The sequence below is a fragment of the Chiloscyllium punctatum genome, chromosome 2 (genome assembly GCF_047496795.1).
Source record: "Chiloscyllium punctatum isolate Juve2018m chromosome 2, sChiPun1.3, whole genome shotgun sequence".
In the NCBI taxonomy this organism is placed as follows: Eukaryota; Metazoa; Chordata; class Chondrichthyes; order Orectolobiformes; family Hemiscylliidae; genus Chiloscyllium; species Chiloscyllium punctatum.
The window spans coordinates 17,356,405-17,373,276 of NC_092740.1; the positions used below are offsets into that span (position 1 = coordinate 17,356,405).

Sequence of the window (16,872 nt, forward strand, 5' to 3'; positions counted from 1 at the left end):
GGAAAAGAAAGACTGCTGCATGATGAATAGCTGACAAATATTTTTAGCGCAAGAAATGTAATTCGATATTTGGCTGGGAGTCTGTGTGAGTGTTGTTGTTGCATCTGCTGCCTCAGAGGGAAAACACAGCAGGTGGTAGATGGAGCATTTAAGTTCAGAATTGTTTGCTGATTTTATTTATTCACAAACACATTCATTTGGAGGTCCAAAACAAATTAAAGCAGAGACGTCAACACATCAGGGGTACTTTCCATAACTTCACGCGTCACATTGGTCACACCAGAGCTCCTTGACTGGTTGCAGAATGTGTTGCAATTTTGTGGCCCCAGGAGCTCTTATTAATAACTGCAGGGTTACCAAGGGAACAGCAGAAATGAATGGGGAGGTATTCAATGTCACATGCATCATGTAACCCTGCAGGGGCAGTGACAGACTAATGGTAACATCACTGGGCTATTAAACCACAGGCTCTGAGGTCTCCGGTTCAAATCCTGCCATAGCAAATGGTGGAATTTGAATTCAATAGTAAAAGATTGGAATTATGAGACTATTAATTAATGATAACCATGAACTCGTTGTCAGGGGGTAGGGGAAGTCCCCTTTGGTTTGTTAATGTATTTTCAGAAAGGAAACGACCGACACGTGATTACAGACACACAGCAATGTGGTTGCATCTTCACTGCCCTCCAGGCAATAAATGTTGGCCATGCCAGGAACATCCCCATCCAATGAACGGAAACGAAAACTTCCTTTTGATTACTATACAGGTTTATAAAATCATGAGGGGCATGGATAGGGTGAATAGCCAAGGTCTTTTTCCCAGAGTAGGGGAATCTAAAACTAGAGGACATAGGTTTAAAGAGGGGAAAGAATTAAAAGGGACCTGAGGGGCAACTTTTTCACACAGAGGGTGGTGCATGGGTGGAATGAGCTGCCAGAGGAAGTGGTGGAGACTGGTACAATTGCCACCTTTATAAAGCATTTGGATGGGTGTATGAGTAGGAAAGGTTTAGAAGGATACAGGCCAAATGGGATTAACTCAGACTGGGATGTCTGGTCAGTGCTGACGAGTTAGACCAAAGGGTCTCTTTCTATGTTGTATAACTCGATGACTTTATGACTCTATATCGGTGGCTCTTTGTTGGATTGGCAGATCTGATCAAATTGAATAAGGGAACAGGCTTGAGGGGCTGGTTGGTTTCTTCCTGTTCCTACACATCTCCATGGTAACATAACCCAAACTGATCCAGTCTCTCAACATTGTCCAGGAAATATGGCAAGAAACCTTCCAGGTTGATGCAATCCAGCATCTTAATTCTTGGATTCACTTCACTGACTCTTAAAAATAACAGTCAGCATGAGAAGACAAATTGACTCCAGATGATGGGCTTCGTGGCCAAAGTTTTGGTTCATGAACATGTTCTTTCCTCTTGTTGAAGGTTACAGCTTCAACAGAAACTCTGCTTTCTTACAGATGTGGACCTGTCCTTCAGCAGGAACTCCAATAGCTCAGTCAGCAAGAGGCTGACACCATCCATGTGGGTTTAATCTCTGTAATTAACTGCAGTCATCATGAAAGCTAGTTGAGGAGACGGAACTTGCAAATTAAAGTCATCCACCGCCCCCAGGGGCCCTCTGTTGCCCGTCTGGATAAGAAAAAGAAGGAAGCATATGTCAGGTATAGACAGGATAGATTGAGTAAAGAAAGTAGGAGTATACTTACGAGGGAAATTAGGAGGGCAAAACGGGGACATGAGATAGCTTTGGTAAATAGAATTAAGGGGAATCCAAAAGGTTTTTACAAATATATTAAGGTCAAAAGGGTAACTAGGAAGAGAATAGGGCCCCTCAAAGATCAGCAAGGTGGCCTTTGTGTGGAGCCACAGAAAATGGGGGAGATACTAAATGAATATTTTGCATCAGTATTTCCTGTGGAAAAGGATATGGAAGATATAGACTGTAGGGAAATAGATGGTGACATCTTGCAAAATGTCCAGATTACAGAGGAGGAAGTGCTGGATGTCTTGAAACGGTTAAGAGTGGATAAATTCCCAGGACCTGATCACGTGTACCCGAGAACTCTGTGGGAAGCTAGAGAAGTGATTGCTGGGCCTCTTGGTGAGATATTTGTATCAACGATAGTCACAGATGAGGTGCCAGAAGACTGGAGGTTGGCAAACGTGGTGCCACTGTTTAAGAAGGGTGGTAAAGACAAGTCAGGGTACTATAGACCGGTGAGCCTGACCTCGGTGGTGGGCAAGTTGTTGGAGGGAATCATGAGGGACAGGATGTACATGTATTTGATTAGATTACTTACAGTGTGGAAACAGGCCCTTCGGCTCAACAAGTCCACACCGCCCCGCCGAAGCGCAACCCACCCATACCCCTAACCTAACACTACGGGCATGGCCAATTCACCTGGCCTGGACATCTTTGGACTGTGGGAGGAAACCGGAGCACCCGGAGGAAACCCACGCAGACACGGGGAGAACGTGCAAACTCCACACAGTCAGTCTCCTGAGGTGGGAATTGAACCCGGGTCTCTGGCGCTGTGAGGCAGCAGTGCTAACCACTGTGCCACTGTGCCGCCCAAAAGGCAAGGAAAGGCAAGGACTGATTCGGGATAGTCAACATGGCTTTGTGCGTGGGAAATCATGTCTCACAAACTTGATTGGGTTTTTTGAAGAAGTAACAAAGAAGATTGATGAGGGCAGAGCAATAGATATGATCTATATGGACTTCAGTAAGGCGTTCGACAAAGATCCCCATCGGAGACTGATTAGCAAGGTTAGATCTCACGGAATACAGGGAGAACTAGCCATTTGGATACAGAACTGGCTCAAAGGTAGAAGACAGAGGGTGGTGGTGGACGGTTGTTTTTCAGACTGGAGGCCTGTGACCAGTGGAGTGCCACAAGGATTGGTGCTGGGCCCTCTACTTTTTGTCATTTACATAAATGATTTGGATGCGAGCCTAAGAGGTACAGTTAGTAAGTTTGCAGATGACGCCAAAATTGGAGGTGTAGTGGACAGTGAAGAAGGTTACCTCAGATTACAATGGGATCTGGACCAGATGGGCCAACGGGGTTAAGAAGTGATAGATGGAGTTTAATTCAGATAAATGCGAGGTGCTGCATTTAGGGAAAGCAAATCTTAGCAGGACTTATATATTTAATGGTAAGGTCCTCGGTAGTGTTGCTGAGCAAAGAGACCTTGGAATGCAGGTTCATAGTTCCTTGAAAGTGGAGTCGCAGGTAGATAGGATAGTGAAGAAGGCGTTTGGTATGCTTTCCTTTATTGGTGAGAGTATTGAGTACAGGGGTTGTGAGGTCATGTTGCGGCTGTACAGGACATTGGTTAGGCCACTGTTGGAATATTGCATGCAATTCTGGTCTCCTTCTTATCGGAAAGATGTTGTGAAACTTGAAAGGGTTCAGAAAGGATTTACAAGGATGTTGTCAGGGTTGGAGGATCTGAGCTACTGGGAGAGGCTGAACAGGCTGGGGCTGTTTTCCCTGGGGTGTCGGAGGCTGAGGGGTGACCTTATAGAGGGGCATGGATACGATAAACAGACAAAGTCTTTCCCTGGGGTCGGTGAGTCCAGAACTAGAAGGCATAGGTTTAAGGTGAGAGGGGAAAGATATAAAAGAGACCTAAGGAGCAACTTTTTCACTCAGAGGGTGGTACATGTATGGAATGAGCTGCCAGAGGATGTGGTGGAGGCATTTGGATGGGTATATGAATAGGAAGGGTTTGGAGGGATATGGGCTGAGTGCTGGCAGGTGGGACTAGATTGGGTTGGGATATCTGGGCGGCATGGACAAATTGTACTGAAGGTTCTGCTTCCATGCTGTACATCTCTATGACTCTATCTCTTCGCTCTCTCTGATGAGAAACAAACGTATGGTCCCCTGGAATTAGTGAAATTTCACTCGCCTTTTCCCTTCAGTCTAGGCCAAGAACTATTACACGCCAATAACTAATCCTAGTGAGTTTTGAGAAGATTTGTAGCTCAGGTTGAGGTTCTGGATGTAGGTTTGCTCGCTGAGCTTAGAGATTCATTTCCAGATGCTTTGTCACCCTACTCGGTAACATCTTCAGTGGGCCTCAGGCAAAGCACTGCTGAAAATTCCTGCTTTCTATTTATATGTTTAGGTTTCTTTGGGTTGATGATGTCATTTCCTGTGGTGATGTTATTTCCTGTGGTGAAGCCACTTCCTGTTCCTTTTCTCAGGTGGTGGTAGATGGAGTCAAACTTGATGTGTTTGTTGATAGAGTTCCGGTTGGAATGCCATGCTTCTAGGAATTCTTGTACATGTCTTTGGCTTGTCCTAGGATGGATGTGTTGTCCCAGTCGAAGTGGTGTCCTTCCTCATCCATACGTAAGGATACTAGTGAGAGAGGGTCATGTCTTTTTTGGCTAGTTGGTGTTCATGTATCCTGGGTAGACCCCATCCACGACCCCCTTAGAAAAGGAACAGGAAGTGACTTCACAACAGGAAATAACATCACCACAGGAGATGACATCACCAATGCAAAGAAACCCAAATATATAAATAGAAAACAGGAATTTTCAGCATTCCAGCTTGACCTCTATTGACAAACACATCAAGTTAGACTCCATCTACCACCTCCTGAGAAAAGGAACAGGAAGTGACTTCACCACAGGAAATAACATCACCACAGGAAATGACATCACCAACCCAAAGAAACTCAAACATATAAATAGAAAGCAGGAATTTTCAGCAGTGCTTTGCCTGAGGCCCACTGAAGATGTTAATTAGTAGGGTGATAGAATGTTTGGAAATGAACCTCCCAGCTCAGCGAGGAAGCATACATCCAACAATTGATCCATCCTTCTCCTTCTAACATTCGTTTCTCAATTTTTGATTTTCAGTATGCAAGAAGGGTCCTCTGAGCATGCAGTGGCCCTCTCTCAGATGCTAAAGGAAGCTTACTCTTGTGGGGAAGTGGACAGTTACCGTGACGGCAGGATGTCGGAGGCGTCCTCACATGATGTGTACTTTGACTCTTTGACTGACCTCCAGGAGGATGGGGAAGATGGCAGCCCCCCTCCAGCAGAGCTCTCGGCCTTCCTCAGCCAGGAGGAGATGTGCAAGAGCCTCGATCTCGCCCGGGTGGCCATCGCCGAGAGCTCTTCGGAGGAGACGGAGCCTGAGCCCGAGATGGAAGATATCTCCCGGTATATCCGCCACCGGCCCCTGGCCAGTCTCCTGGAGGACTCGCCTCCAGCCGGATCCCAAACTGCTCCAAGGTCGGGCAGCCCGGCGACGCCTGTGAAGAGGAACGCCGAGTCAGGAAGCTCCACCCCAAAGATTGACCAAGGCACAGATGGCAGCCATATCCACCAGCCCACCAGCCCTGCCCACCGGGCTGCTAGCCCCACTCACCAGCCCACCAGCCCCGTCCACCGGGCTGCTAGCCCCACTCACCAGCCCACCAGCCCCGCCCACCGGGCTACTAGCCCAACTCACCAGCCCACCAGCCCCGTCCACCGGGCTGCTAGCCCCACTCACCAGCCCACCAGCCCCGCCCACCGGGCTACTAGCCCAACTCACCAGCCCACCAGCGCCGCCCACCAGGTCACCAGCCCTGGCCAGCCGGACATCCCAGGCACCGACTCGTCCTCTGAGGACCTCGAGCTGCAGCCTCCAACCAACCCCAAGGAGGCAAATCCCACCCCCAGCTCCAAACGGAAAGGGATACCTATTTACCAGAGCGAGAGCTCGGCGAGAAACGAGTTCTGCACCAAGGCCGTGTCGTTCATCGAGGAGCTGTCCTCCATCTTCAGGACGGCGAGACCAAGGAACTATGGCCAAGGAAAGTGTAAGAGCCATGAAGAAGATAGCTCATCACCCGACAGTGGTTATCTCTCACCGAAGAACCACCTCAAAGTGAGCACCACTTCCACCAGGAAAGCCGCGCCACTGGAAACCAAACTGGCGGCCAGGCCTGACTTGGATGCGCATGCTGAGGTTGAGCGGAGCCGTGAACCAGACACACTCCCCAAGGGTGAAGAGAAAGTCCTCACTGGCTCTGCACCCCGCTTCGTTCAAAAGCTAAGAAGTCAAGAGGTCGCTGAAGGAAGCACAGTACGTCTGGAGTGCCGGCTACTGGGCCATCCTTGCCCCACGGTCAGGTACGTCTGAGACATTTCTTGATCCGGTCTGTTCCTTCATTTCCATAAGTTATTGCACACCACCACTGGGCTCACTGGAAATTATGTGAATGACGCACATTAATTAACAAGGTCAGCAGGTTGAAGTGCCACTCCATCAGTTGGTCAGTGCTGATGCAATGGGCTTCACCCCACTACAATTTGGGACATTTAACCCATACAGTGAGGGAAGTCAGGAGTGAGATGGAATACTCCCCACTTGCCAGGATGGGTACAGCTCCAACAACACTCAATCAGCTTGTAACCATCCAGGACAAAGTAGCTACATCCACAAGCATTCAGTCCCTCCACCATCCACACTCAGTCACAGCAGTGTGTGCTTTTTACAAGACACACTGCAGAAATTTGCCAAAACTCCTTAGACAGCATCTTCCACGATCACTTCCATCTTGAAGGGCAAGGATGTTAGATATGTAGGAGCACTACCACCTTCATGACCCCCTTTTAGCCACTCACCATCCTAAATTGGAAATATATCATATTCCTCTAGTGTCACCAGGTCAAACTTTGGAATTCCCTACCTAAGAGCATGGGGGGGGGGTCCACCTACAGCACAGAGACTGCAGCAGTTCAAGAAGGCAGCTCACCACCTCCTCCTTCTCAAGGGGCAACTAGGGATGGGCAATAAATGGTGGACCAACCTTGGCTCCCACACAATGTGAGTGAATAAAAGATTTGGAAAAATATTAAGTGGCATTTGAGCTTTGTTAACTTGGTAACTCAGCTCCAAGATTTGAATATGCTTACGGCCCTCAACTCTGACCACAGGCCAGCTGGTGCAAACTAAATGGCAGGCAACTTGCAGATTGTGTGGTCTGAGACAGATGTGTGCCAGACCGGTGGTTTTTAGAATGTCAAGTATAATTATACTTCACTGCTTTTTTTAAAGAATTAGAACATGGTAAAACTTTGACTTTAAATACCGTGACGACACTGTAAATTGAGGGCTTTACTGAAATGTATCCAGTGTCTACAGTCTTACTCAGTGGGAGGTGTAAGAGAGAGGTGCCTCACCATTAGGAGTGCTAACGATGAGGTGAAACTGCACAAACACTCTTGTCTAGATGTCTGGGAGGGTATCAGGGCTGCTGGCTAGAATAGTGAACAATTTCCATTGACCGTGTTCTAAAGTGCAGCGTAACTTCATGACTTCTGTATTTCTTCCATTCTGTTTCTGGTGGACAGTTAAGAAGGCTCTGAGGAGATTGAAATCTGAAGGATGGGTCATTTGCTGCAGTCAGAGATAATTATGTTTGAACATTTTATAAAATATTCCTGACTGTAAATACATTCAGATGAAATCTACCTGGATACAGATTCTGTTTCTACTACTATTTTTATTATTTATTTGTGGGACATGAGCGTCAGTGGCTGGGCCAACGTTTATTGCCCGTCCTTAGTTGCCTTTGGGAAGGTGGTGGTGAGCTGCCATCTTGAAATGCTGCAGTTCCGCGTTCTGTAGGTAGACCCACAATGCCCTTGGGCAGGGAATTCCACGGTTTTGACCCAGCGACACTGAAGGAACGGTGATATATTTCCAAGTCAGGACGGTGAGTGGCCTGGAAGGGAACTTGCAGGCGATGATGTTCCCATGTATCTGCTGACCTTGTCCTTCTAGATGGAAATGGTGATGGGTTTGGAAGGTGCTGTCTGAGGATATTGGGGAATTTCTGCAGTGCGTCCTGTAGATAGTACACACTGCTGCTACTAAGCATTGTTGGTGGAGGGAGTGGGTGCTTTATCTTGGATGATGTTAAGCTTCTTGAGTTTTGTTGGAGCTCCACCCATCCAGACAAGTGGGGAGTATTCCATCACACTCCTGCCTTGTGCCTTGTAGACGGTGGACAGGCTTTGAAGAGTCAGGAGGTGCATTTTGCATCTCTTTTTTTCTAGCCTCTGACCTTGTGGCCATTGTATTTATGTGGCAAGTCCAGTTCAGTTTCTGGTCAATGGTAACCTCAGGGTGTTGATAGTCGGGAACTCAGTGATGGTAATGCCAGTGAATGAAAGGAGGAAATAGTTAGATTCTCATTCGTTGGAGTTGATCATTGCAAGGCACTTGTGTGGCTCAACTGTTATTTGACACTTGTCCAAGCCTGGCCATTGTCAAGGTCTTGCTGCATCTGGACATTGACAGCTTCAACATACTCCCATGTCCAATATATTCAGGTTTAGAACGCTCATCTTTGTTTTCATATCTTCTCTGAAGCTATGATCATTTGTAACTTCAGTTTCATAGCCTTTGGATTTCTCTGCACACCCTCCTCCCTCAAAAGAAATTCTGGCCTCCTGTTTATCACCCAATATTAATCGCTCCACTGTTGATAGCCAACTCAGCATGTGATTCAGGAATTTCTTCCCCAAAATTCTCAGTCCCTCCTTGTGTAAGTTCCTCTTCAAACCTCTTCTTTGATAATGTTCCTGTGGAAGGCCTGGACTATATTCAGGGAGCCCTGAAAATCAAGTGATTGTTGTTTTTTTCTTATAAGGAACACTTCCACTATTTTATGCTCGTAACATAAAGAATTGTAAATCTGTAAAACTGGCTCATTATTTACTAGATCAGATGAAACTCTGAATGGAAATATTGACTATTTGAGTAAAACATGATTCAGAGTCATAGAAATGTGTTCAGCACCAAAACGGTCCAAATCATCCATGCTGACAAAATATCCTAACCTAATTTAGTCCCATTTGCCAGCACTTAGCCCATTTCCCTCTAAACCTTTTCTATCCATGTACCCATCCAGATGCCTTTTAAATGTTGCAATTGTACCAGCCTCCACCATTTCCTCTGGCAGCTCATTCCATACACGTACCACCCTCTGCGTGAAAAAGTTGCCCCTAAGGTCCCTTTTATATCTTTCCCCTCTCACCCTCAACCTATGCCCTCTAGGTTTGAACTCTCCTACCCTGGCAGAAAGATCCTGGCTATGCATCCTACCCCATCATGACGTTATAAACCTCTACAACGTCACTTCTCAGCCTCCGAAACTCCAGGGAATAAGGACAAAACAATTCCTTATTTCACACATTAGATCTGAACATTACTGATGGGATCATCCCTAGTAACCCCTTGAGAAGGTGGTGGTGAGGTGCTTTCTTGAAGTTCTGCAGTCCATATGTTGTAGGAACACCCACAGTGCTGTTAGTGAAGGAGTTCCAGGATTTTGACCCAGCAACACTGCAGGAACGCCAATGTATTTCCAAGTGCGGAAGACAGTGTGGCTTGGAGGGGAACGCCATATCCAGCATACCACATACCATCTTACGAAACTGCCTCTCACTGAGCCATTCCTTACTCTCCCAAACTCCGGTTTAGTTTTCCCATCTCAAGCAATATTCCAGTGTCTGGCAGCATAGCAACTTCCACTTCAAATAAAACTTTACGTGAATCAGTGGAGTGCAAGCTATGATTCCAAGTTCCAAATTTGGAAACAGCCGTTGTGTCCAAACTCAGTGGCTGCTGTTCTCCTCTATCTTTGTCCATTCAAACCTCATTAACAATGCACTGTCATACACACTGCGGGGAATTCCAACAGCCTTACCTCACAGACCTGCTCCATTCTCCTCATTGTATTGCCCTCAGAGGCTGACATGATAGGTAAAGCAATAGAATCCTACAGCACAAATGAGACCATTCAGCCCTTCATGCCTGTCAGTTCACTGATTGCAAACCATCAGCTCTCTCCTTGTAGAACTGCAGGTGTTTTCTTAGTTGCATGTTTATGAATCTTTCTTCCAATGTACCACTGAATCTGCTTCCACCGTCTCCCTGTTCAGGCAGCTCGTTATGTCAAAAGAAAATCCTTCACACATCCCCTCGACCCCCCCCCCCCCAATGGGGGTCTCGCCAATGTTAACAGGAGAAAAGGGTTTACAGATACACCAGAATGAGGTGCTCTGATTTGAGGGGTCAGAATCATTTGAAGAACAATTAACCACAGAGGGTTATGGTGTGTGAGGAAACCATACAGCAGCTAAGACAGTTCTTCCGAAATGCAAATGAGAATGAATCCCAACATCTCAACCTCTCCCAATCGAGCTTGGGGGTTGGTTAGCTCAGCTGGCTGAACAGCTGGTTTGCAATGAAGAGCAATACCAACAGTTCCAGGCTCCATTCCCACAGAGGCTGAGGGTCATCAAGAAGGTGCAACCGTCTCACTCTGACTGGAGGTGTGGTGACTCTCGAGTTAGACTCACCTCCAGTCGTCTCCATCTAGTGAGGGGACAGCCTATGGTCCTCTGGGACACTGAGGATCTTCAGTTCACTGTGTTCTGCTTTCTGTGAAGTGTTTGCCATGGAAAGGTACGTTCACTAACTGTATGGTTCTGCCAATCTTCTGCAGGTCAAAAGTCACATGACACCAAGTGATAGTCCAAAAGGTTTATTCGAAGTCACAACTTTCAGAGAGCTGCTCCCTTGTCAGGTGAAACACTTCATTTGGCAAAGGGGCAGCATTCCAAAAGCTTGTGATTTCAAATAAATCTGTTGGACTATAACCTGATGTCATATGTCTTCTGACCTTGTCAACCCCAGTCCAACACCGGCACCTCCACTATCTTCTTATATCTTAGCTCAAATTAATGACAAAATGAATGTGGTGCTGGTGGAACTTAAAAGAGCGAGGGGTAATTTAATTGAAGTGTACAAGGTCCTGAATGGTCTTGACAAGGTGGATGTGGAAAGGTTGCTTCTGCCTGTGGGAGGCAATGGTCTAGCGGTATTTTCACTGGACTGTTAATCCAGGCACTCTGCCTCTATTCCTGATGAAGGGCTTTTGCCCGAAACGTCGATTTTCCTGCTCCTCGGATGCTGCCTGAACTGCTGTGCTTTTCCTGCACCTCTCTAATCTAGAACCTGTTAATCCAGAGACCTGAGCGAATATTCTGGGGACCTGATTTGAATCCCACCACAGTCAGTGATAAAATTTGAATTCAGTTCTAAAACTCTGGCTTTAAGAGTTTGATGATGACCATGAATCCATTGTCAATTGTAGGGGGTGAGTCCCATCTAGGTTACCAATGCCTTTTGGGAAGGAAGCTGCCATCCTTGCCTGGTCCGGACTATATCTGACTCTATACCCACAGCAACGTGGTTGACTTTCAATTGTCATCTGGGTAATTAGGGATGGGCAATAAATGCTGGCCCAGCATCCCTTGAGGCCCTCATCCCTTGAATAAATCAAAACAAGTCTAGAATTAGGGGGTCACTGTATCAGGGCAGAGATGAGGAGAATTGCACAACAGACAGAGCGTAGTAAGACTTTGGAACTCTCTGCCTCAGGAGAAGATAGTGGCTGAATATTTTTAGGACAGATTTTGTGTTCAGGCAGAGGAATGAAAGGTTATCGAAGGTTGATGGGAATGTGGAATTCTAAATAACAAACAGATTCGTATTGAATGGAGGAACGGGAAAGGACTGAGTCAGAGAGATCTTGATCTCATAAAAAGGCCCTTCAGCCCATCGAGTTTGCACCAGTCAAAAACAACCCTAAATATTCTAATCCTATTACCCAGCGCATGGCCCACGACTCTGTACTCCTTGGCATCAGCAAAGCCATTTCTGTTCCTAATTCATATGTTCCAACGTCTGTCCTTTTGGGAACTTTGACTGTTACCTGAAATCTGTGCTCATTGTTTATCACCATTCCTGGGAATGGGAAATCTTGGTTTTGCTCCATCTGCCTGATCAAAACAACTGGCCTTGAAATGGATTACATTTATTTATGTCCTGTGACAGAGACAGCGTCTGAACAGTTCCAAACTCTTCTGGCAGCCTGCCATGGGCTACATGTGGCTGTAACTTTCCAGGTTAAGTTGTGGCACTTTGTATCGACAGGCACAGATCCCTGTAGGTCGCTCCTGCACATTGTGGGATCGCCAACATTAGCAATGCAGGGATCGTTATCTATTGGTTGATGAAGTCGGTCTGTGGGGTCGGTATTTCATTATTAGATTCGGCTGCAAAGTGACAGTGCTTGTTGTGCACGGAGCGAGTGAAACAGCACAGTGTCCTTTAACTGGGATTTATATTCTTTATTCATTCATGAGATGCAGGCATCACTGACAGGACCAGGATTGATTGCCCATTCTAAGTTTCCCCTGAACCTGGGTTCAATTCCAGCCTTGGGCCACTGACTGTGTGGAGTTTGTACATTCTCCTCATGTCTGTGCAGGTTTCCTCCAGGTGATCCGGTTTCCCTCCCACAGTCCAAAGATGTGCAGGTCAGGGAGAATTGGTCATGGGAAATGCAGGGATAGGGTTGGGGGATTGGGCAGAGGGGTGTCCAGGCAAGATGCTGTTCAGAGGATGGGTGTAGACTGGATGGGCTGAATGGCCTGCTTACACAAAGGTAGGGATTCTAAGATTCTAACGGAAAGACTAGCAAAGAGTGAGGTGAGTAAGAGAGACTGCTTTCAGTGAGGGAGAAAGGGTCTGTAAATGTTGAAGCTGGTCTTGTATATACGCAGAGCTATTTGTGAACTCGTGATTTTGAATACTTCACTCAGATAGAATATAGAACATAGAATGTAACAGCGCAGTACAGGCCCTCCAGCCCTCCATGTTGCAACAACCTGTGAAATTATTCTGATGCCCATCTAACCTACACCATTCCATTATTATCCATGTGTATCTCCAATACCCATTTGAATGCCCTTAATGTCGGCGAGTCCACTACTGTTGCAGGCAGGCCGTTCCACACCCCTACTACTCTCTGAGTGAAGAGATCACCCCCAATATCTGTCCTAAATCTATAGCCCCTCAATTTAAAGCTATGTCCCCTCATGTTAGCCTTCACCATCGGAGGAAAAAGGCTCTCATTGTCCACTCTATCTAACCCTCTGATTATCTTATATGTTGCAATAAAGTCACCTCTCAAACGTCTTCTCTCCAATGAAAGTAGCCTCAGTTCCCTCAACCTTTCCACATTTCCCTTCCTTCCATACCAGGCAACATCCTAGTACTCTGCATTCCTCTTACTTCTTCCAAAGTGTACTACCTCACACTTTTCCGCATTAAACTCCATTTGCCACTTCTCAGCCCAGCTCTGCATCTTATCTATGTCCCTCTATAACCCACAACATCTTTTGGCACTATCCACAACTCTGCCTACCTTAGTGTCATCTGCTAATTTACTAATCCATCCTTCTACGCCCACCTCCAGATCATTTATAAAAATGACAAATAGCGGTGGGCCCAGAACATATCCTTACAGCACTCCGGTGGTAACTGAGCTCCAGGATGAACATTTCCCATCAATCACCTCCCTCTGTCATCTTTCAGCGAGCCAATTTCTGATCCAAACTGCTAAATTGCCTTCAATCCCAAAACTCCGTATTTTGTGCAATAGCCTACCATGTGGAACCTTATCAAATGCCTTACTGAAGTCCATATACACCACATCAACCGCTTTACCTTCATCCACCTGTTTTGTCATCTTCTCAAAGAACTCAATAAGGTTAGTGAAGCACAACCTACCCTTCACAAAACCGTGTTGACTATCCCTAATCAGATTATTCCTTTCCAGATGATTATAAATCCTATCTTTTATAATCTTTTCCAAAACCTTACCCACAACTGAAGTAAGGCTCACTGGTCTATAATTACCAGGGCTGTCCCGACTCTCCTTCTTAAACAAGGGAACGACATTTGCTATCCTCCAGTCTTCTGGCATTACTCCTGTCGACAATAATGACGTAAAGATCGAAGCCAAAGGCTCTGCAATCTCCTCCCTAGCTTCACAGAGAATCCGAGGATAAATCCATCTGGCCCAGGGGTCTTATCTACTTTCAGATCTTCCAAAATTGCTAAAACCTCCTCTTTGTCACCCTCAATCCCACCTAATCCAGGAGCCTGTATCTCTGTATTCTCATTAACATTGCCCTTTCCCAATGTGAATACTGACAAAAAGTATTCATTAAGCGCTTCCCCATGTCCTCAGATTCCACACACAACTTCCCACTACCATCTTTGATTGGCCCTAATCTTATTCTAGTCATTCCTTTATTCCTATTATACCTGTAGAAGGCCTTAGGGTTTTCCTTGATCCTATCCACCAACATCCTCTCATGTCCCCTCCTGGCTTTTCTTAGCCCTCTCTTTTCTGGCTAACGTATAACTCTCACGCCCCCTAACTGAGCCTTCACGCCTCATCCTCACATCAGCCTTCTTCTTCCTCTTGACAAGAGCTTCAAATTCTTTAGTAAACAATGACTCCCTCTCTCGACAGCTACTTCCCTGCCTGAGAGGTATACACTTATCAAAGACCTGCAGTAGCTGTTCCTTGAATAAGCTCCACATTTCAAGTTTCCTTCCCCATCCTATGCATCCTAAATCTTGCCTAATTGCATCATAATTGCCTTTCCCCCAATTATACATCTTTCCCTCCGGTATATACCTATCCCTGCCCACTGCTATTGTAAACATAACCGAATTATGGTCACTATCGCCAAATTGCTCACCTACCTCCACATCTAATACCTGGTCGGGTTCATTACCCAGTACCAAATCCAATATGGCATTGTGCCTTGTAGGCCTGTCTACATTCTGTGTCAGAAAACCCTAGTGCATACACTGAAAAAAACCTGACCCATCTAAACTACTTAAACTATAGTATTCCCAGTCAATGTTGGGGAAGTTAAAGTCCTCCATAACAACTATCCTGTTATTCTTGTTCCTATTGAGAGTCATCTTTGCTATCCCTTCCACTACATCCCTGGAACAATTCGTAGGCCTATAGAAAACTCCCAACAGGGTGACCTCTCCCTTCCTGTTTCTAACCTCAGCCCAAACTACCTCAGTAGATGAGTCCTCAAATGTTCTCTCAGCGGCTGTAATCCAACCCTTGATTAACAATGCCACACCTCCCCCTCTTTTACCATCATCTCTGTTCTTGCTGAAACACCTAAATCCCAGAATCTGCAACAACTATTCCTGTCCCTCCTCCAGCCGTGTGGGCGGCACAGTGGTACAGTGGTTAGCACTGTTGCCTCACAGCGCCAGAGACCCGGGTTCAATTCCCGCCTCAGGTGACTGACTGTGTGGAGTTTGCACATTCTCCCTGTGTCTGCGTGGGTTTACTCCGGTTTCCTCCCACAGTCTAAAGATGTGCAGGTCAGGTGAATCGGCCATGCTAAATTGCCCGTAGTGTTAGGTAAGGGGTAAATGTAGGGGTATGGGTGGGTTACGCTTCGGCGGGTCAGTGTGGACTTGTTGGGCCAAAGGGCCTGTTTCCACACTGTAATGTAATCTAATCTAATGTCTCTGAAATGGCCGCAACATTGAAATCCCAGGTACCCATGCTGCAAGTTCACCTACCATATTCCAGATGATCCTGGCATTGAAGTACACCCATTTCAAATTAACATCCTTTTTGCCAGTGCCCTCTCAGGACCTTGTGAACCTATCCCTGACCTCACTACCCTCAACCTCCTGTACACTGGAATGACAAATCAGGTTCCCATCCCCCTGCTGCATTAGTTTGAACCCCCCAGAAGAGAATTAGCACATTTCCCCCTCACACTATTGGCACCCTCTGGTTCAGGTGAAGACCATCCTGTTTGTAGAGATCCCACCTTCCCCAGAAAGAGCTCCAATCATCCAACAATCCAAAACCCTCCCTCCTGTACCAGCCCTACAGCCACGTGTTCAGCTGTGCGCTCTCCCTATTCCTCATTTCACTAGCACATGGCACAGGCATCAAACCAGAGCTAACAATTCTGTTTGTTCTCACTCTATGCTTCCACCCTAGCTCCCTGAATTTCTGCCTTAGATCCCCATCTCTCTTCCTACCAATGTCATTGGTGCCTTTGTGGACCACGACTTGGGGCTGTTCCCCCTCCCCCTCAAGGATACCAAAAACACAATCAGAGACATCACGAACCCTGGTACCTGGGGGGCAATACACCAACACCCCCGTGAGTCTCTCTCGTTCCCACAAAACCTTCTATTTGTCCCCTGACTATGGAGTCCACAACGACTAAAGCTCTGCTCCTCTTCCCCCTCCCCCTCTGAACAGCATAGACAGACTCTATGCCAGAGACCTGTGCCCCATTGCTTACCCCTGGTAAGTCATCCCCCCCCCAACAGTATCCAAATTGGTATACTTGTTGAGGGGAACGACCATAGGAGATCCCCTGCACTGCCTGCCAGTTCCCTTTCCCACCCCTGATGGTAACCCATCTACCTTCTTCATGTAGCTGTGGAGTAACTATCTCCCTGTAACTCCTCTCAATAACCCCCTCCGCCTCCTGGATAATCCAATCTCTTGGCAGCTTTCTCCTCTCAAGGAGGGCAGCTCCAGCTTCTGCAGTCTATCTTCACAACTGCAGTTCCTTATCTCTGGAGCCATTCTCTTCTGTACTCTCTTCAAAGCCTTTCACATTCTTGGATGTAATCCTCCAGCTATCACATACATGTTTAACACAAACTCCTTGTCTTTACTCTCAAATAATCCATAAAGTGTGGAAAGAGGCCATTTAGCCCATCAAGTCTGCACTGACCCTTCCATGAGGATGCCACCTAGATCCAGCTCCCCCCCCCCCCCAACCTTTTCACCTTAATCCTCCACTTACCATGGCTAATCCACCTAATCTCACATCTTTGGACCGTGGGATGAAACCCACTCAGATATGGGGAGAACGTGCAAACTCCACACAGGCAGTCGCCCA

At 46.6% G+C, this 16,872-nt stretch overlaps 1 protein-coding gene across 1 annotated transcript in view; it reads left to right on the top strand.

The window, feature by feature from the left end:
* Window positions 1-16,872, top strand: part of palld (palladin, cytoskeletal associated protein) — a 453,391-nt gene that overhangs the window by 14,437 nt on the left and 422,082 nt on the right. Inside the window, exon 2 of the mRNA XM_072594395.1 lies at window positions 4,897-6,159. Within this exon, the coding sequence (XP_072450496.1) occupies window positions 4,898-6,159 (1,262 nt within the window). The 5' untranslated portion in view covers window position 4,897. The remainder of the gene's footprint in view (window positions 1-4,896; window positions 6,160-16,872) is intronic.